The sequence below is a fragment of the Schistocerca piceifrons genome, chromosome 11 (genome assembly GCF_021461385.2).
Source record: "Schistocerca piceifrons isolate TAMUIC-IGC-003096 chromosome 11, iqSchPice1.1, whole genome shotgun sequence".
NCBI lineage: Eukaryota > Metazoa > Arthropoda > Insecta > Orthoptera > Acrididae > Schistocerca > Schistocerca piceifrons.
Genome location: NC_060148.1, coordinates 100,464,970 through 100,487,935, shown reverse-complemented (window position 1 = coordinate 100,487,935; position 22,966 = coordinate 100,464,970). Strand labels below are relative to the sequence as shown.

The following is a 22,966-nucleotide window of genomic DNA, read 5'->3' as shown; positions in this document are numbered from 1 at the left end:
TCTTTCCAACTTTTATGATTGCCCTTCTTAAGAATGTCCATTCCTCTTCGACTGAAATGCCTGCTGACCTAGTCAATGTCGCAGTGTCTATAGCCTCAGAGAATGCCAAGCTTATGTCATCATTCCTTATTACTTTCGTATCCCACTTCTTCGCGCATTTATTCTTCCTGAGTAGTATTATAAACTTCATCCTATTCTTCATGGCAGCTAAATTGCGACCTGGCTATGCTTTACAAGCCGATATCTAATTTCGGACATGTCTACCTGACCATGATGTAATCAAACTGGCATCTTCCTCTGTTTCCCAACCTTCTCCAAATACATCTCTTCCTCTTGTGATTCTTGAAAAGAGTATTCACATTTACCAGCTGAAATTAGTCCTTCTTCTCTCTCATTTTTACTATCAAGCCCACATTCTACCGTAATCACTTCTTCTATTATCCCCCCCACAACCGCAGTCCAATCCCCCATTAACTATAACACTTTATTTCCCTTTATGAATTTAATTACTATTATATGCTTTCTCCGTCTTTTCTTCTTCTGCTTGCGACGTCGGCATGTGTACCTGAATTATTGGTGCTGGTTTGTTGTCGATTCTAATGGCGACAACTGCATCACTTAACTGTTCACAATGACTCGCTCGCTGATTTACCATCCTATTCATAACTAATCCTACTCCCGTTATTGCTTTTACTGCTGCTGTTGATATTACGGTACTCTCGTAACACCAGATATCCCTGTTGTCTTTCCATTTCACTTCACTGACCCACACAATATGTAAACTGAACCTTTGAATTTTCTTTTTCAGATATTCTAGCTTACCTACAAGCTTCAGACATATGACACTCCACGCCTCGAATCGTGGAGCGTTAACCTTTAGTGGGCAGTTCAACCTTTTTCTCACAGTCACTCCCTATTGGCAGTCCTCTCATTTAGATTCGAATAGAGGGAAAAGTCTGGAATCTTTTGCCAGAGGAGAGATCATCATGACACTTTTACAGTTACACTTGTCATGTGGGTATAAACTATGTCTCTTTAGTGTGGTGGTTTCCGCTCTCTTTTGCATCCTCATCTTCTTCTTCACGCGATCAGGCCCAGAGGACTGCGCGCCACCACATTTAGAGCTCTCCATCCGTCTCTGTCTTCTGCTATCTGTCTCCAGTTTTCTGTGACTCCCAGCTGCAACAGGTCTTCTCTCACTCCATCGATCCACCTCTTTCTAGGTCTTCCCACTGGTCTGCTGCCTGACGGGATCCAGTTCATTGTGATTTTGGGCCATCTTGTTGCCTCCATTCTAACAACATGTCCAGCCCATTGCAGTCTTTTGCTTCTCATCACTCCCAAGATGTTAGGCTCCTTGTACAGCTCTTATAATTCAGTGTTATGGCGTCTTCTCCATTCTCCAGTAGTCTGATCTCTGACTGGTCCAAATATTTTCCTGAGGACTTTCCTTTCAAATGTTAGCAGTCGCTTAAGATCTTGTTTTTGAGTGCTACAGGTTTGAGAACCATAAAGTACTACTGGCATTATTAATGTCTTATACAACCGTAGCTTTAGTTGTTGCGAGACACTTCTACATTTTAATATAGGGTCTAGAGAGTGATAGTATCTGTTTCCCGCCTGCAGTCGTGCTTTTATCTCTGCTTCTATTGATGTTACTTCTGTAAAAAATGATCCTAGGTATTTGAACTCTTTCACATGTTTATACCTGGTGTTGTTCACAATTAAATCTTGAGAGTTCTGGATCTTTCTACCTATGGTCATATACTCTGTCTTTTCAGAGCTAATTTGTAGACCGATCCTAGCTGCCTTTGCATCCTCATACCGTTGATAATTCCTGATTCCTCCGCCTTTTAGGAGTAGTTTCCCACCCCAGGGGCAGAGGGCTCTCTGAACCACTTTTGTGCGTCCCTCCACCTACTTTGACAATGCTGGTGGCAGGCAGAGTGACTTCTCATACCAGAAGTCTTCAGCTCTCAGTTGAGTTCATTCATAATTTTAGCAGTGGCGGCGCTCGAACCCAGGTTCAAGGACATTTTAACTACTAGTCAAAGATGCAACCCTACCTTTTTCCCAGTGGCACCTATGTAGCGCCTAAAAGGAGGGGTGGGGGCAAACTGGTCAGTGGTTGCAACACATGGCCTGGACACCATGTCCTGTTCCCTCATCCAGGGACCAATGAGGTGTAGAGAACGAGGTATAGGGGCACGTGACACGTCAAGCAGACACGCTTTTCGTTGTTACAGGACCAACTGCAGCAGGAAACAAAGAACGCGAGGAGGAGGGAGCATCAATTCGTCAGATTCGTTGGGACGATCTATGTGCACTAGCTCCGAGGAAAACATTACTACACTCCTGGAAATTGAAATAAGAACACCGTGAATTCATTGTCCCAGGAAGGGGAAACTTTATTGACACATTCCTGGGGTCAGATACATCACATCATCACACTGACAGAACCACAGGTACATAGACACAGGCAACAGAGCATGCACAATGTCGGCACTAGTACAGTGTATATCCACCTTTCGCAGCAATGCAGGCTGCTATTCTCCCATGGAGACGATCGTAGAGATGCTGGATGTAGTCCTGTGGAACGGCTTGCCATGCCATTTCCACCTGGCGCCTCAGTTGGACCAGCGTTCATGCTGGACGTGCAGACCGCGTGAGACGACGCTTCATCCAGTCCCAAACATGCTCAATGGGGGACAGATCCGGAGATCTTGCTGGCCAGGGTAGTTGACGTACACCTTCTAGAGCACGTTGGGTGGCGCGGGATACATGCGGACGTGCATTGTCCTGTTGGAACAGCAAGTTCCCTTGCCGGTCTAGGAATGGTAGAACGATGGGTTCGACGACGGTTTGGATGTACCGTGCACTATTCAGTGTCCCCTCGACGATCACCAGTGGTGTACAGCCAGTGTAGGAGATCGCTCCCCACACCATGATGCCGGGTGTTGTCCCTGTGTGCCTCGGTCGTATGCAGTCCTGATTGTGGCGCTCACCTGCACGGCGCCAAACACGCATACGACCATCATTGGCACCAAGGCAGAAGCGACTCTCATCGCTGAAGACGACACGTCTCCATTCGTCCCTCCATTCACGCCTGTCGCGACACCACTGGAGGCGGGCTGCACGATGTTGGGGCGTGAGCGGAAGACGGCCTAACGGTGTGCGGGACCGTAGCCCAGCTTCATGGAGACGGTTGCGAATGGTCCTCGCCGATACCCCAGGAGCAACAGTGACCCTAATTTGCTGGGAAGTGGCGGTGCGGTCCCCTACGGCACTGCGTAGGATCCTACGGTTTTGGCGTGCATCCGTGCGTCGCTGCGGTACGGTCCCAGGTCGACGGGCACGTGCACCTTCCGCCGACCACTGGCGACAACATCGATGTACTGTGGAGACCTCACGCCCCACGTGTTGAGCAATTCGGCGGTACGTCCACCCGGCCTCCCGCATGCCCACTATACGCCCTCGCTCAAAGTCCGTCAACTGCACATACGGTTCACGTCCACGCTGTCGCGGCATGCTACCAGTGTTAAAGACTGCGATGGAGCTCCGTATGCCACGGCAAACTGGCTCACACTGACGGCGGCGGTGCACAAATGCTGCGCAGCTAGCGCCATTCGACGGCCAACACCGCGGTTCCTGGTGTGTCCGCTGTGCCGTGCGTGTGATCATTGCTTGTACAGCCCTCTCGCAGTGTCCAGAGCAAGTATGGTGGGTCTGACACACCGGTGTCAATGTGTTCTTTTTTCCATTTCCAGGAGTGTATAATCAAACAGGTATTTGAGTGGAGAGCATATGGATGAACTTCTCATTGCACTAACACGCCAACTCCGTGGTGCGTTAGGAGAAACACTACAAACAATAATAAGAAAAAAAGTCGTCTGTATTTGGGATTGCGGAAAATTGCACATGGAAATTCCAAAAATCGAGGACCTATTTCCAGCAATCAGCAAACAAGTAGTAATCTGCAGGTCCACAAATCCACGTCACGAAATTCGTCTTCGTTTGTGGGAAGTATCGAAAGTCCTGAGAGAGGAGGGGTTTTAGGGGCGTATGATTAGGAATCATACGGGCAACAAGGGACAACACCTCTCGCACCAAGAACCAGAAACCTATCACTGATATGGACACCAGAATCACAGGCGACAAACAAGGTGAATCGTTCGAAGGCCTCATTGGCATACTTGTGCGTAAGGTTCCAGGATGATTTTACATCAGTGGCTAGATGAGGTGCGCATACCGATCGCCATACGGCACGCCAGTCGACGAGGGGATGCTTCACCTCAGCCACATCCGGTGCCCTGTTCTGCTGGAGATGTATGAATGCATAGCACGTCTCTCATACAGTGTGTGTGATGGTGATGTTTGGTTTGGGGGGCGCTCAACTGCACAACAATCAGCGCCTGTACAAAGTCCCAATATTTACACAGTGGAATTTTCACACAATCCAATCTAGCCACTGTTACGATTGGCGGTGATGATGAATAAATGGTAAGGAAAACACAAATACTCAGTCTCCAGGCAGAGAAAATCCCCAATCCGGCCGGGAATCAAACCCGGGACCAAATGATCCAGAGGCAACAATGCTAGTCACTAGACAACGAGCTGTGGATTGATCCAGTTTGCATTTGTGTGTGTGTTCGTGTGTGTGTGTGTGTGTGTGTGTGTGTGTGTGTGTGTGTGTGTACACAGTCTGTAACACTGAAATCACGCTATGGAAATTTCGATAATGTACAGTCACCACAATCGTGAAGGAATCAAGAGCAGATAAATACGAGAACTGTTGGGTAATCCTTTTAACATTTCACGCATCCAACCTTCTGATAAGGATAGCATACATAAAAATGGAAAAGATTATTGAGGCTGTGCAAGATGACGATCAGTTTGGCCAGGAAACATTAAGGGACAAACGAGGCAGGTGTGATATCGCAGATGGAATTGGAAGCCAGAGTTATGAAAAGTCAGTGCGTTTTTATAGGATTCTACGACGTGGAAAAAGCATACGACATTGTGAAGTATTAATAGATATTTCAAATACTCGTAATACTAAGCTGAGCTATAGTTAAAGCTGTATAACATACAGTATTTACAAGAACCAAGCAGGGGTTACACGAACAGAAGACTAAGGAAAAAGTGCTCTTGTCAACGAGGGTGTATGGCTAGGATGTAGTATTTATTGCTACTGTTGGATCTTTACATCGAAGAGGCAATCATGGAAAGAAAAAGAAAAGTCGAGAGGCAGGATTAAAATTCACGTTCTTGTCAGTGAAAGTGAGGAAGAATTGCAGTGCTTGTTGAATAGAATGAAGAGTCGAATGAGTACACAATACGTACTGAGCTTGAACAAAAGAAGAATGTACTGAGGCGTAGCACCTTTGCACCGCGGCCACAGTAGTCAGACGAGAGCAGACAGGTTCATACAGACGGAGAGTCACGGTTCTACCGTGACAGGTGTACGCTTACGATAGAGCAAATCTGTTTTTACAAGTAGAAACGGCTATAGACGAATGGTGTCAGCATCATACAGTCTGTGAAATATAATGTAGTATTTTGGAAATGAAACTTTATCTTCTGTGAATGTTGTATCTTTCATTAAGTACTGCTCATCTAATGTGTTTAGCTATACGTCTGAACGAAGATGTGAATGGGAAATAATTTAATAGATGAATGTCTTTTAATTTATTGACTAAGTAAAAGCTAGCGTGGGAATTGTAACTGTTCAGATAGAATGAATGATACTCTCAGGGGAATTTGTAAACTGTAACTCGCCAGCATTGAAGGCCAAAAACTTCCGGCATACGAAGTCACCCTCATTCTGCTGACGGCCTTGTTAAAGAGGGCGAAGGAGCAGACAGAGGATCAAGGTACTCCCTTGTCCTTGCCTTGGGGAACTACCCCTAAAGGCGGAAGAATCCGCAATGAACAACGGCATGAAATTGCAGGAAGAAATGGAAGCCACAGCATTAAAGACACATATCATGTGTCCACACGACACGTGGCCTGTAACTGAAAAAGTGTCACGATGGTCTCCCCATTGTCAAAATATTCCGGAATAGTTCCCTACTCGGATCTCCAGGAGGATACTGCCAAGCGGGAGGTGACCACGACGTAAAGACTAAACAACCAACTAAAGGATGATGATCTACGAGTCGGGGCATGGAATGTCAAAAGCTTGACGTGGTAGGGAGGCAAGAAAATCTGAAAATGGAAATATCACGGCTGAATATGGATGTAGTAGGGATCAGTGAATTGAAATCGAAAGAAGACAAGGATTTCTGATCAGATGGGCATAGGATAATATCAACAGCAGCAGAAGATGGTATAACGGGAGTAGAATGCGTTATGAATAGGAATGTAGAGCCGAGAGTGTGTTACTGTTGACATTTCAGTGAAGGAGTTCCTCTCATAAGAAACGACAGCAGACCAGCACTTGCGACGATAGTTCAGGCATACACGCCGACGTCGTAAGCTGTAGATAAAGAAGTATATGAGGATATTGAAAGAGTAATACAGTACGTAAATGGTGATGAAAGTCTAATAGTCATGGGGAATTGGAATGCAGTTGTAGGTGAAGGAACACAAGGAAAGGTTCGAGGGAAATATGAGCTTGGGACCAGGAATATGAGAGAAGAAAGACTAATTGAGTTCTGTGATAAATTTCAGCTAGCAATAATGAATACTCTGTTCAAGAATCGCAAGAGAAGGATCTTTACTTGGAAAACGTCGGGTGATACGGGAAGATTTCAGTTAGATTACATCATGGTCGGACACAGACTCCGAAAACGCATGCTGGCGTACCCAGGAGCAGATATCAAAATGTAGTAGTGATGTAGAATAATCTGAAGCCACGAAGAATCAATACTGAAAGAAGTGCGATACAGAAGTACTAAGAAATGAAGAGAGACACTTGAAGTTCTCTAAGGCTATAGGTACAGCAATAAGGAATAGTTAAGTAAGCAGTAAAGTTGAACAGCAATGGCCTCCTCCAAAAAAATGCAATCACAGAAGCTGGAAAGAACAAAATAGTCACAAAGAACTTGACTGTAAGCAAACCCTGGCTAACAGAAGAAATACTTTAGCTAATCGATGAAAGAAGAAAGTACAAAAATATTCATGACTTCGGAAATGCAAGTCGCTGACGAATGAATTAAATAGGAAGTTCAGAGAAGGTAAGATGAAACGCTTGCATGTAAAATGTGAAGAAATCGAAAAAGAAATGGTTGTCGGAAGGAAAGTCAAAACAACATTCGGTGAAATTAAAAGCAAGGATGGTAACATTAAGAGTGCAACGGGAATTCCACTGTTAAATGCAGAGAAGAGAGCTGATAGGGTGAAACGGTCCATCGAAGGCCTCTGTGAGGGGAACGATTTGTCTGATGTAATAGAAGAAGAAGCAGGAATCGATTTAGAAGAGATAGAGGATCCAGAATTAGAATCCAAATTTGAAAGTGCTTTGGAGGACTTAAAATCATATAAGGCAGGAGGATAGATAACATTCCATCAGAATTTCTAAAATCACTCTGGAAAGTGGCAGCAAAATGGCTATTCACGTTGGTATGTAGAATGTATGAATTTGGCGACAGACCATCTGCCTTCCGGAAAAATATCGACATTATTCAGAAGACTACAATAGCTGAAAAGTGGGAGAATTATCGTACAATCAGCTTAACAGCTCATACCTAATTGACATAGTATTTGCAGTAGATCCTAATGAAGTTAGGAATTGCTGTGTGAGGGTCTGATTAGATGTCTGCCTACTACACATTACGACCCACTTCAACTGTAGGCGGTCTCTGTCAGGCAACAGACGACGTCGGCCTGTACGCTTTCGTGCCGTGTGTGTCCCTTCACGTTTCTGCTTCACTATCACATCGGAAACAGTGGACCAAGGGATGTTTAGGAATTTGGAAATCTCACGCACAGACGTATGACACAAGTAACACTCGATCACCTGACCACGTTCGAAGTCCGCGAGTGCTGCGGAGCGCCCCATTCTGCACTCTGACGTTGTCTAATGACTACTGAGGTCGCTGACACGGCAGCTGACATGGCAGCTGATATGGAGTACCTGGCAGTAGGTGCCAGCACAATCCACCTAATACGAAAAACGTCTGTTTTTGGTGGTATCCGGTTCCTTTTGATCAGATAGTGTATTTGTCCGCAAGAACGATCTGATATTGCAGTAATACCACTCTGTCGGTTCCAATCCTTTGTCAGCAAACGCCCAGCACTGTACCATTAATGTATTATTAGCCAGTGACCTGAAAACTCCTCTCACTGAGTGTCTGTGCTGTCATATTAGGTTCTTACATATTTGTGGGTTGCGTTGTGTGTCACCTTTTGTTACCGATTTATGACAACAACCTGCTGACAGGTGCTAAGTGTAAATTACGCTAATGCTTACAGGTGACACCAATAGGGTGAACGAAAATTGATCAGTTACGGTCCCCAGTAACTTTCTTTCCTGTTTGCTAACTTCTTTACCATTAGCGTCCTTTCGGTAGACACACGTAAGTTCAAACTACTTTCAGTTTCTCTGTAGCGATAAAAACGTAGACGAAACCAAAGTTATGTGTAGTAATGAACTGTTACAGGAGGTAAAACGCACGAATATTATAATACTCAGATTACAAAGTAATCTTCACACTATAACAAAGAAACTTGATAGCTTTTGTGTTTTTTGATTCCTATCGTTACTGAACAGACATTCATAAAGCTTCTTGTTTTGCTTCTGCAGTTGCCGTATGTGTTATGTAAGTAATTTTAATCAAACTCTTCTGTTTCTAGAGTAATCATTGTTCTCAAGAAAAAGTGATTTGTAAAATATCGCCATGGAGCTCATGCTGCAAGTAGGTTATTGCAAAGTTGGGCATACTTACCGCTGATTCACAGTTCATAGCATTTCCTATGAGGATTATTCAAAGGAAAACTACTGACTTGACAACGAGGCTAACTGCTTTGGTTACACAGTGACACTAGGTGGTTAATGCGTCACGCAATCGGTCAACAGCATTGAGCAGCAAATGAGTTTCTTAAAACAAATGTTAGAAGAGATCCATTATTCTCGCTCCCTCTTTCATTATTTTTATCTTCCCCTGACTTACTACTGCTATTCAACGTTTCTGTTAGGTAGAATTTGGTCTGGCGCATGTCGATGATTATTGCTGCTACACATTTACTTTTATTCTAACTTTCCTATTTTGCTTTGGGAATCAGCAGCTTCAGTCCATTCCAGACACTATGTTCCAGTGTAATTACCTACAACAGTTGAGGACGTAGCAACATAGTGTAAAGTTAGAGGAGGTCCCTTTTTTCCTCTGGGAGCCGGGAGAAAGTTCGTAAGTCTTCTGTATGAATAGCTGGCGTGAACAAGTCTCAGCGCCAGAAGCCAGCCTTCCCGCAGTACTTAAAACCGAGTGCTCTGACTGGTCCTACAGAACCCCCTGCAGAGCTTTGCACAACTGTGTGGGACTTCTCGTTGTTCAGAGGGAGCCCAGGGGCAACGGCTGTTCGAGTGTCAGGCCAACCTCGTTGGCTTTGCGCGCCTCGCTCTCTGAAGAGGCGGCCAGGGCTACTGTGATGTCGGCCCTCCACAGAGAACTGACGCTGGACACTGCGTTCGGGGAGGGTCTGTGAAATTTCTGGCCGGAGACACTCAGACACGGGCAGCCGAAAGGTACGCTCATTTCCACTGGAGTGTGGTGTGAGACACGAAGTCAGGTTAAGATTTTGTAAGTTAGGTCGTATTTGCACCTGGTAGGATGAGGACTCTTAGGTGTAGGAAGTGATTAATTTTACTTGTTTTCTCTGTTGCGTGTGAAGTTTAATTCTTTTGTGTTGAGCTTAGAATTATGAACTCGCTTTGTTGGGTAATCTTGTAATAAGTGGTGTGGACGCTCTGAAACTTATTAATTACGCGCTAGTTCTCTTTCAACTGCAGCTGGCCAGCTCTAGTACCTGTTTATTTTCTGCAAAATTCAGTGTCGATCGAATTTTATGGATTTTTTTTCCTTGCGTGGTTTCGGGTGCCACGCCGTCACTGACCATTCCAACTCTGACGGTAATTGTCCTTACTGGAAGGACCTCAGGCCCACATGTCTATCGAGTCCCAATAGGCATCATACCAAAGCAATAATCCCTGGCATTTACTCGAGATTCAGAAGAGCTGTTCTTAATTTCCGTCTCTCTGTGATCTCCATGTGAGTGGATAATCGTAGGTTCATTCTAAAGTAGACCTTAATCCCAAACGAACAAAGAGGCTATCTGTCCAGAACTCCCGTGGTAAATTATGATCGTCCATCCCTGCTTTGGCGTATGTAAGGAAATAAAGTGGAATATGGTTTTCTATATCTTTGTGTATGGTGAATCCGTTACGAAGCTTGCTAATAGATAAATAGTTTGATAAACACAGTCGCCTTCTCGTTTAACATTGTCTCTTTCCCTTTGCCTCAGAGAGTTTTTGTGATTATCGTGGAAGCTTTCGAAGGTAATGCCCAGTGAATCTGAGTAATAATACGTTACTGCAAGGTCGGCCGTATCTTCGCGTATCTCTTGCGTATGCTATACATCGTAATGACACTCCCTTTTCTAACATAACCTTTTTTTATAGAAATAGTCGATACCAAGAAACCTGCATAGGTGGACATTATCCAGCTGTTAAACTAAATGAATTTCATATGATTGTGTATACGATGTATTATATTTCAGGCTAAAATGTATAAAAAGAAATTAATTTGTTACACTCTGTATGTATGGTTAAAACTATCCTGTCTTTTAGAATTATTTGAAATTACGAAATATGTGGGATGCCTGAAATTCATATTATTAATTGTACAATCTAACGCTAATTATTAAATTTATTTCTGGATTCGGCCGGCCGCGGTAGCCGAGCGGCTCTAGGCGCTTCATGTGTGTGTGTGTTGGGGCTTATGGGCGCCCAACATCGAGGTCATCAGCTCCCTGACACACATTACAAGTCCGGAACCACGCGACTGCTACGGTCGCAGGTTCGAATCCTTCCTCGGGCATGGATGTGTGAGATGTCATTAGGTTACTTATGTTTAAGTAGTTCTAAGTTCTAAGGGACTGATGACCTCAGATGTTAAGTCCCATAGTGGTCTGAGCCATTTGAACCATATTTCTGGATTCATTTATAAAATAATGTTATAACTTAGTGATGATTCTTCCTTTGACAAGAAAGTTTGTTCACTCTTTTGCTTAGTAAACACTTTGGAATATGGTGAGTGCTGCGGAAAGTGAGGAGTAGTGGGTATGTCTGTGATGGAGGCGTACGTATTATTTTTTATGATCGACACTAATAATGTAATTTGGATTATTAAGTGGAAATTGTAAAGACGGTGTAATACTAAAAAATGCGACAAAGAATAAAATTCAAGAAATATACAGCAAATCTTCATCTGTAACTTAGCCATCAGGAACCAACGAAGTTAAATCAAAATTTCAGCCTCAAGAATGTACCCTGACGCAAAAACTGGAGCCAACAACAAGAGAAAATGAAGATCAGTAAAAAGGTTTTCTTTTGTATGTCTTACGCCTCTCGAAGCTTTTGAAACTAATGAGAACACTAAGAAAAATTTAATAGTGATGCGTGAGAGGGTAAGATTACAACATGCAGTAAACAATTTATCCACCCACGAGGCGAAAGAGGACCAATGGAACCCCACTCTGTGTAGTAAACTACAACCCCATTTCCCTCTGCGGCTCCGTAAGCGTTTGTAATGAAAACAGAGCGGAGTTCGCCGTCAAATTAATATGTCCCCCTTTCGACGAATCTACGAATAATGGAAAAGTAGTACCGGTACTTACGTGGAACGTCAGTTCTCAAACGTTCGACTGTGACCTCAAGATCGTATTCTGAAAAAGAAATCGATAAAATCTCAGTGTAAAAATAGAACATATATTTAATCAACTACTATAAAATTATTGCTCATTGCTATACCGAGACTTCCACCAACTGAAATAAAATGTTACCTGTTGTGTTGGAATCTGGGTCACTGAAGTCGGTAGCTGTGACTACCGTCATTAAAATGCAGATGATCCAAATACTATTTCTGCAGAACATAATGCAGGGATAAAGTTGCTACGTCTCAGTCTCTCAAAAATATCTTCATAAGATTTTCAGACTGCCGAAGAACCTGTAATTTTATTTATAAATGAGATAATTTTCTTTCTACATGGTATAATACACTTTAACTAGTGTAAGTTAAAATTTCAGTCCGACTAGGATCCTTGTCACTTTACAAGACTGATATCACCTAATGCAAAGAGATGGGGCGGGGGGGTGTCTTGAGTATAGCAGCGGCTTTAGGCATCTAAACGAACCTTAGACGGGCAAGGGCATACCAGCACGCACTTCTGTGCATGGTGTTGGGTGAAACTACGTACTTAGGGAACTTAATAGCGGTAACTGAGTGCTGACTGGAATTGTTATTTAAACTTACATAGTTTGTGTCTCGAGAGGCCACAAAATGATCGCAATGGATGTAAGATTATTTTAAACCATTGTACGGTATGTAATCAAAAGTATCCGGACACTTGCCTGAAAATAACTTACAAGTTCGTGGCGCCCTCCATCGGTAATGCTGGAATTCAATATGTTGTTGGCCCACCCTTAGCCTTGATGACAGCTTCCACTCCAGCAAGCGTACGTTCAGTCAGGTCCTGGAAGGTTTCTTGGGGAATGGCAGCCCATTCTTCACGGACTGCTACACTGAGGAGAGGTATCGATGTCGGTCGGTGAGGCCTGGCACGAAGTTAGCGTTGCAAAACATCCCAAAAGTATTCTATAGGTTACAGGTCAGGGCTCTGTGCAGGCCAGTCCCTTACAGGGTTATTATTGTTGTGCAACCAATCCACCACAGACCGTCCATTGTGAACAGATGCTCCATCATGTTGAAAAATTCAAACGCTATGCCCAAACTGCTCTTCAACAGTCAGATGCAAGAAGGTGCTTAAAACATGAATGTAGACCTGTCTGTGCTGTGATAGTGCCGCGCATAACAACAAGGGGAGCAAGCTCCCTCCATGAAAAACACGACTACACAACAACATCACCGCCTCCGAATTTTACTGTTGGCACTACACATGCTGGCAGATGTCATTCACTGGCCATTCGCCATACACGCACCCTGCCATCGGATCGCCATATCATGTACCGTGATTTGTCACCCAACACAACGTTTTTGCACTGTTCAATCGTCCAATGTGAACGCTTCTTACACCGAGCGAGGCGTCGTTTGACATTTACTGGCGTGATGTGTGGTTTACGAGCAGCCGCTACGAAATATAAGTTTTCTCATCTCCAGCCTAACTGTCACAGTACTTGCAGTGGATCCTGATGCAGTTTGGAATTCCTGTGTGATGCTCTGGATAGATGTCTGCCTATTAGACATTACGACCCTCTTCAACTGTCGTCGGTCTCTGTCAGTCAGCAGACGAGGTCGGCCTGTACTCTTTTGTGCTGTACGTGTCCCTTCACAAAAAAAATGGTTCAAATGGCTCTGAGAACTATGGGACTTAACATCTGAGGTCATCAGTCCCCTAGAACTTAGAACTACTTAAACCTAACTAACCTAAGGAAATCACACACATCCACGCCCGAGGCAGGATTCGAACCTGCGACCGTAGCGGTCGCGCGGTTCCAGACTGACGCGCCTAGAACCACTCGGCCACACCGGCCGGCTGTCCCTTCACATTCCCACTTCACTATCACATCGGAAACATTGAATCTATGGATGTTCAGATGTGTGGAAGTCTCACATATAGACGTATGATACAAGTGACAGCCAATCACCTGACCATGTTCGATGTCTGTGAGTTCTGCGGAGTGCGCCATTCTGCTCTCTCCGGATGTCTAATGTCTACTGAGGTCGCTGATATAGAATACCTGGAAACAGGTGGCAGCACAATGCACCTAATATGAAAAAGGTATGTTTCTCCGCATGTCCGGATACTTTTGATCACATGGTATATATGTGTGTTTGTGAGAGAGAGAGAATAGCCTTGTATTTAAATGTAAGTCAGTACGAAAGTTGGATTCAGTAGTGTGGGACGTCACAGATGGTATTTCAGCGCGAAAATCGGTGCGCATACTGTACGCTCTTTGTGCCACTGGCCTCTTTCGGTTTTTTGGAGTTTCGTCGTTCCAGTTTCGGCAACAGCCGTTCTCGGTAAATCGTTGCAGTGATGTCACGAGAGGTATTTCTGAAATTAGCATCTAGGCGGATAGATAAACGCGAGAGTCAACACGAACACTCTCTGGGCGCAGAACGTGGGGCTTGGCGTAATGGTATTGAGCTCAGACTCACGCTTTAACTTTGTGTAGGAGTATTCTGAAGGCAGTTGCTGTAATGGAGTTTGGAGCACTGCTACTTCCTGCTTAGGAGATTCAAGACAACATCGTTTACTGGTGGTCATGGTGGCATGTGATCGGGGTGCGACAATGGTTGGTTCCAGTATGTTCCAAAAAGCGGTAAGAGAAACGGCGATTCTGGAGGAGGTCGTATCTAAGAGTTCTGTTAATTACAAAGGTTCCAATGTTTTAGATAGCCCTTGGCATATCTACAGTTTGCATACCTGTCCGAAGAACGCGCTTACTGTAGCTATATTACAGTATAAACAAACTCCGTCCGAAGAGGCCATGAAGGCCCAACGGTACCGATCGGCCGCCATGTCACCGTCAGCCCACACGCGTCACTGGATGCGGATATGGAAGCGCACGTAGCCAGCACACTGATCTGCCGGTCGTATGACAGTTTACGAGACGGGTTCCGCTACTTGTCGATCAAGCAGCTTCTCAGTTTCCCTGTCCGACAACGCTTAACATAGCCTATGGTGATGGGAACCGGTGTTACCACCGCGTCAAGGTACAGTACAGGGTCAAAATATAAACACTACGCACATCCTTCAGTCCAGGCAAACTGAGCCAATCGGTTTGTTCTTTTGCACCAGTCGTGCACTATGGTGTACCTTAGGCAGCTTTTAAGAAGACTATTTTTTCAAGGGCGGTTCCTGAGCAAACTCTGCAAAGCTATGATTTTTTGAGCACGGTAAGTATCAATTGGGGGATTGCCACTTCTATTATTTCAATTCATGGTAGATATGCCGAAATTTTCACCACATGTTCCTAAGACGGTATTCTCGGAGCACTTTTTTCGATATCGTCCAGAGGTTCAAGGTTACCATAGTTAAGATAAATTAAAGGTCTGAGGCGAAAATGTAGTTTTAACTGACGTAGCGAACAAATGGCAGAGGTACTACAGTCATCGCAATGGTTCTGAGGTCACGAAATTATATTTTATTCAGCATTTCTTCACTAATAAGACTTTATGACGCTCTGTCCATAGTAATAATGAGCGTATGGCATTGGTGGCCGGGAGACCCCTCGCGGGGCGGTTCGTCCGCCGCTCCACAAGTTCTTTAACGCCACTACAGCGACTTGCGAGTGAATGACGACGAAATGATGATGAAAGACACACAACACCCAGTCATCTCAAGGGAATCGAACCCGGGACCCCGTGCGCGGGAAGCGAGAACGCTAATGCAAGACCACGAGCCGCGGATGCCCTGTCCATGAACAGTGGGCACCTCATGCCCTAGGTGGTACTTCAGCGACAAAAGAATGGGCTAAAAAGAGTCTTAACAAGCCCGAAAAGAGCATGTATATTTTGAAAGTTAACAAATCCGATAAAATAATTCTAGTAACATTTTTACTTTTTTATCACATCATAAGCTGGGCATTTTCGATGAACAGTGGTTATCGAGAAAAGCACCCAAAAAATGTAAAACAAGCGACTGTGTTTAAACCTTATATTAAGAGTACTTATTTTTGATTACATGAGTCAAAGTATATAAATGAGGGGAAGTACATAATTAACCTTTCCAGATTGTACTGACCTGCAGAATTCCCTTTTACGTAAGCAGGACACCGTGTTACAAACCAGCAGAAGAAAGTTCCTGTAGGAGCACATAAAAAGGCGAATATGTTCCCATTTAAAAGACTTTGACAGGTAGTGGAGAGCCAGCTGCATCAGCCCATGCTCCTCACCAAACCCTTTGCCATGAGAACACGCTCGCGGTTTTTTGCGCTGAAACAGAGTAGCAGAGAGGCATTGCGCACGGAAGGGAGAGGAGACAGTGCCAGGTGAGGGACAATGAGCAAGGAGATAATGATGGTGGAAGACAGAACATGGCAGTGAAAGAGAAAGACAGAGGTTATGATGGCAGTAACAGTGGGAACTAAAGAGAGAGAGATATTGATGGTCAGTGAGAGAGTGAGAGACTGCAACAATAACACAGATAGAGAGATGGATGGAGATAGAAACAGTGGAAGCAAAACAGAGAGGAGACAGTGGAAAGGAGAAATACAGACGAGTGGATACCATACACAGCGTTGAAAGGGGGCAGGGGTGGGGGGTGGGGGATTATGTATAGGGAAGGGCACATTTTGAATTGAAATTTGAAACACATGAGTATAAGGAAAAAGATAGGTTCAAACTTCCAGAATATTTGAACTGAATTAAGTGGTTCATACATTCACTCACGAATAAAAGCTCTTCTGGTTTTGATGGTGTTTCCAATAGAATACTAAAGATTTGTTCCCATTTAATAAGTCTGGCATTGTCTGAAATATGTAATGCATCACTGACTCAATGCATTTTCCCAGAGAGACTAAAATATGCCATCGTTAAACCCCTCTTTAAGAAAGGTGATAAGAGAAACGTCAGTAAATCCCGATCTATTTCGCTGCTGACATCATTTTCCAAAATTTTTGAGATGGTGATGTATTCTAAAAAAGTATCTCACCTTGGCAACAGTAATATCCGCCAACAAATCATAGTTTGGGTTCCAGAGGGGTTGCTCTGCTGAAAATACAATTTACATGTTCTGACACCAGATCTTACAAGCACTAAATAACAAAATAGCACAGATAGGTATTTTCAGGGAACTATCCAGGCCACTTGATTGTGTGAATCATAATATATTCCTAAATAAATTGAAGTTTCATGGAAGTGATGGTATAGCCAACCAATGGATTATGTCATATCTAACCAAACGAATGCAGAAATTCAATCAACAGAATCAAGGGACATAATTCTGACTGGGGAGAAATCATATATGGGATTCCCCAAGGCTCAATCTTAGGTCCACTACTGTTTCTCATGTATGTAAATGATCTCCCATCTAATGTAAAACAAGCGGAATTAGCTCTTTTTGCAGATGACACCAGTATTGTAATCACTCCCAGTATCCATATAGAAATGGAAGAAATGGTGAACAAAGTTCTCAAAAGTATTATTGACCCGTTTTCAGCGAATGGTGTCACCCTGAATTTCTCAAAGACTCATCATATTCAGTTCTCCACCTCTAGGGCAACAGCATCAGTGATAAGTGTAACACATGGTGAAGAAATAATACGTAGGGTGGAAACTTCAAAATTCTTAGATGTCCGTATTGATAAGAATTTAAATTTAAAAGAACACATTTTGGAACTCCTAAAACAACGTAGTTTGACCACATTTGCACTTACAATCATAGCAAATTTTGCGGAGAGAGGAATCAGTAAGTTGACACACTTTGGTTATTTTCATTCAGTAATGTCATATGGAGTACTGTTCTGGGGTAACTCATCTTTAAGAAAGAAGATGTTCATGGCCCAGAAATGTGGTGCAAGAGTAATACAAGGTGCTATCCAAAATTTTCGGGACTGGTGCTGCCATCTGTTGAAAATCTTCTCTTTGGACTAATGGCCACCATCACCCTCAAAGTAGTTTCCATCCGCACATACACACTGGTCCCAGCGCTTCTGCCAATGGTCCAACGTTTTCTGGAAGTCCTGTTCTTTGAGGGTGTTTATCACCGACACCGATGCTTCTTGAAACCTCTCTAGAATGTCGAACCGATGGTCTTTTAACTTGAGTTTCAGCGAAGCTACAAGTTACCAAATCTGGCGCATACGGTGGGTGGAATATAACCCCCATGTCGTTTTTTGTCAAAAAGGTCCTGGTGAGCAAGGACGTGTGACAGGGCGTGTTATCGCGATGCAGCAGCCAGTTCCCTTGACGCCAAAGTTCGGGCCGTCGTCGCTGCACGTTTTCACGGAACCGTCGCAAAACGTCACAGTAGTACTCGGAATTCACTGTTTGGTTGGGTGGGTCGAATTCTTTGTGCACAATTCCCTTGTTATCAGAGAAAACGATGATCATGCTCTTCACTTTGCACTTGACCTGTCTCGCCCTTTTGGGTCTTGGAGAGCCCGGGCTCTTCCACGGGAACGGTTGTTGCTTTGTCTATGTGTCATAACCGTAAATCCAGCTCTCGTCGCCTGTGACAACCCGTGAAAGGAGGGTTGGATCATCAGATGCGGTCTGACGAAGGTGCACACTTCAACACGCTGTGCCTTCGTAGAATCGCCACACACCAAACAGAGAGTATTGTGGAAATCAGTGTGGACACCCAACACGTCCTCCCGGCTAAATGACACTCTGCACACTGACTCATCAGATATGCAGCTCTCGCCACCTACTTGTGCAAAGATATACTACTGCTACTTTCCAGATGGCAGCACCAGTCCCGAAAATTTTGGATTCCACCTCGTACGTGGGGCTCACCTGTGATTTTCTTCTAGACATCTGTTTACGAAGTTGGGCATTCTGACTACTGCTTCACAGTATATTTATTCCCTGATGAAGTTTGTTGTAAATAATCCTCTACAATTCAAAAGGAACAATGAGATACATAAGGGGTGAAACGGGGGCACCACGCTGCAACAAAAATTTTTGACGACTTACCGCGTGATATAAAATGTCTAACAGACAGCAAGATAAAATTTGAAAATAAATTGAAAAAGTTTCTCCTTGACGACTCCTTCCATTCCGTAGAAGAATTCTACATCTACATCTACATCTACATCCATACTCCGCAAGCCACCTGACGGTGTGTGGCGGAGGGTACCTAGAGTATCTCTATCGGTTTTCCCTTCTATTCCAATCTCGTATTGTTCGTGGAAAGAAAAATTGTCGGTATGCCTCTGTATGGGCTCTAATCTCTCTGATTTATCCTCATGGTCTCTACGCAAGATATACGTAGGAGGGAGCAATATACTACTTGACTCTTCAGTGAAGGTATGTTCTCGAAACTTCAACAAAAACCTGTACCGAGCTACTGAGCGTCTTTCCTGCAGAGTCTTCCACTGGAGTTTATCTATCATCTGCGTAACGCTTTCGCGATTACTAAATGATCCTGTAAAGAAGTGGGCTGCTCTCCATTGGATCTTCTCCATCTCTTCTATCAACCCTATCTGGTACGGGTCCCACACTGCTGAGCAATATTCAAGCAGTGGGCGAACAAGCGTACTGTAACCTACTTCCTTTGTTTTCGGATTGCATTTTACTCCTAATGCCTACTACGAGATAATTTATGGAATTAACTGCTTCCAGTTGCTGACCTGCTATTTTGAAGCTAAATAATAAGGGATCTTTCTTTCTATGTATTCGCAGCACATTACACTTGTCTACATTGAGATTGAATTGCCATTCCCTGCACCATGCGTCAATTCGCTGCAGATCCTCCTGCATTTCAGTACAATTTTCCATTGTTGCAACCTCTCGATATACTGCAGCATCATCCACAAAAAGCCTCAGTAAACTTACTATGTTATCCACAAGGTCACTTATATATATATATTGTGAATAGCAACAGTCCTACGACACTCCCCTGCGGCACACCTGAAATCACTCTTACTTTGGAAGACTTCTCTCCATTGAGAATGACATGCTCCGTTCTGTTATCTAGGAACTCTTCACTCCAATCACACAATTAGCCTGATAGTCCATATTCTCTTAAACGACTTTGGGAAACTCTATCAAACGCCTTGCGGAAGTCAAGAAACACGGCATCTACCTGGGAACCCATGTCTATCGCTCTCTGAGTCTCGTGGACGAATAGCGCGAGCTGGGTTTCACACGATCGTCTTGTTCGAAGCCTATGCTGATTCCTACAGAGTAGTCTCCAGAAAAGTTATTATCCTCGAACATGATACGTGTTCCAAAATTCTACAACTGATCGACGTTAGAGATATAGGTCAATAGTTCTGCACATCTGTTCGACGTCCCTTCTTGAAAACGGGGATGACGTGTGCCTTTTTCCAATGTTTTGGAACGCTACGCTCTTCTACAGTACACCGCTGCAAGAAGGGGGTCAAGTTCATTCGCGTACTCTGTGTAAAATCGAACTGGTATCCCATCAGGTCCAGCGGCCATTCATCTTTTGAGCAATTATAATTGTTTTTTAATCCCTCTGTTATCTATTCCGATATCTACCATTTTGTTATCTGTGCGACAATCTAGAGAAGGAACTACAGTGCAGTCTTCCTCTGTGAAACAGCTTTGGAAAAAGATATTTACGATTTCGGCCTTTAGTCCGTCATCCTCTGTTTCAGTACAATTTTTGTCCAAGAGTGTCTGGACATTTTCTTTTGATCCACCAACCACTTTGACATAAGACCAAAATTTCTTAGGATTTTCGACCAAGTCAGTACATAGAACTTTACTTTCGAAGTCGTTGAACGCCTCTCCCATAGCCTTCCTCACACTACATTTCGCTTCGTGTAATTCTTTTTTGTCTGCAAAGCTTTGGCTATGTTTATCTTTGCTGTCAAGTTCCCTTTGCTTCGCAGTAGTTTTCTAACTCGGTTGTTGTACCTCGGTGGCTCTTTCCCTTCTCTTACGATCTTGCTTGGCACATACTCATCTAATGCACATTGTACGATGGTTTTGAAATTTGTCCACTGATCCTCAACACTGTCTGTACTTGAGACAAAACTTTTGTGTTGAGCCTTCAGGTACTCTGAAATCTTCTTTTTGTCACTTTTTCTAAACAGAAAAATCTTCCTACCTTTTTAATATTTCTATTTTCGGTTGAAATCATCGATGCCGTAACCGCTTTATCATCGATGATTCCCTGTTCTGTCTAACTGTTTCAAATAGTTCGAGTATGTTTGTCACCAGAAGGTCGCCACGAGTCGGTTCTCTGTTTAACTGCTCAAGGTAGTTTTCAGATAATGCACTTAAAAGAAATTTCACTGGATTCTTTGTCCCTGCCACCCGTTATAAACGTTTGAGTCTCCCAGTAAATTAAAATCTCCACCCAAAACTATAACATGGTCGGCAAGTCTACTCGAAATATTTTCCAAATTTTCCTTCAGGTTTTCTGCCACAACGGGCTGCTGAGCCAGGATGCCTATAGATACGTACAATTACCAGGTTTGAGCCTGCTTTAACCGTGACCTTCACCCAAATTATTTAACATTACCCATCTCCATCAATTTCCTTCGATGCTATTGCACTTTTTATCGCTATAAACACGCCTCCCCCTTAAATGTCCAGGCTGTCTAAGTTTGCAATGTGTAAAAGGTGAATGGTAGGTATTGCTAACTCAATCTGTATTTCCTTGTTTTCATTTTAGTGGAAAAAAAGAATTATATGGTGATGTTTTGAGTACGAAGAGATGTACAAATTGATTTGCAGAATGAATGTAAAAGGAGTCGTACCACATCATCACGATTTATCGTGTAAAATGATCCATGGAACATGAAAGTAACTAACTATCTAACTGCTGAGGTGTGATGAAGACTGTGGCAGTGGGAACGAAAGACAATTGTGTCTCCTAAGTGATGTAGGAGACACTGGCTGTGGGAAGCAGTTTAAATCAATGGGAGGATAGAGGAGCCATTGGGTGACATACGTAGACAGTGCTAGTCAGAGGAAGACGCTGAGTATGTAGGTTTAGCTACAAAGAAGGACTGACTAGGAGGACTTAGAATCTGCGTTAAAAACGTGGAAATGAGTTCGTGCGCTAAAATTTTTCAAGAGGAAGGCGGGATGAGGATTGACTCAGGTGCTTCAACACTTTTCTGACAGGATCTTGTAAAGACGAAGATAATACCTTAGTTATGCTCCGACAGGACTATTTTATCGCTAGCAAACAATAATGATTAATATTTGCACCATTTATGGTAAAGGAAGACCTTAGATGGAAAACTAGTTCTAAACAAAGCAGAAAGGTGGAAGTAATATATAGGAGATTTATACAACGGCGATGTACTGGAGGGCAATATTATGGAAATGGAAGAGGACGTAGATGAAAATTAAATGGGAGATATGATACTGGGTGAAGAATTTGACAGAGGAGTGAAAGACCTAAGTAGAAACAGGACCCCAGGAGGAGACAACATTCCATTAGAACTACTAATAGCTTAGGGAGTAGCAGCCATGACAAAAGTCTTCCGTCTGGTGAGCAAGATCTATGAGAGAAACATTTATGACACAAGCGAAATACCCTCAGACTTCAAGAAGAAAATAATAATATCAGAGAAAGCAGGTGTTGATAGGTGTGAAAATTACCGAACTGTTAGTTTAATAAGTCACCTCCAAAATACTAACACGAATTCTTTACAGAGGAATGGAGAAACTGGTAGAAGCTGACCTCAGGGAAGGTCAGTTTGTATTCTGTAGAAATGTTGGAACACGTGAGGCAATGCTGACCCTACGACTTTATCTTAGAAAATATATTAAGGAAAGGACAATATACGTTTCTAGCATTTGTAGATTTAGAGAAAGCTTTTGACAATGTTGACTTTCCAATTCTGAAGGTGGCAGGAGTCAAATACAGGGAGCGAAAGGCTATTTAAAATTTCTACAGAAACCAGATGACAGTTGGAAGAGTCGAGGGGCATGAAAGGGAAGTAATAGTGGAGAAGGGAGTGAGAAAGGGTTGTAGCCTATCCCCGATGTTATTCGATCTGTGTACTGAGCGAGCAGTATAAGAAACAAAAGAAACATTTGGAGAAGAAATTGAAGTTCAGGAAAAGAATAAAAACTTTGAGGTTTTCCCATGACATTGTTATTCTGCCAGAGACAGCAAACAACCTGGAAGAGCA

The 22,966-nt window shown here is 43.5% G+C and overlaps 1 protein-coding gene across 1 annotated transcript in view; it reads right to left on the bottom strand.

The window, feature by feature from the left end:
* Nucleotides 1–22,966, bottom strand: part of LOC124720322 (poly [ADP-ribose] polymerase tankyrase-1-like) — an 85,767-nt gene that overhangs the window by 55,427 nt on the left and 7,374 nt on the right. The window contains exons 2-3 of the mRNA XM_047245633.1: nucleotides 12,001–12,164; nucleotides 11,836–11,883 (exon numbers count right to left, since the gene is read on the bottom strand). Coding sequence (XP_047101589.1) covers nucleotides 11,836–11,883; nucleotides 12,001–12,091 — 139 coding nt within the window. The 5' untranslated portion in view covers nucleotides 12,092–12,164. The remainder of the gene's footprint in view (nucleotides 1–11,835; nucleotides 11,884–12,000; nucleotides 12,165–22,966) is intronic.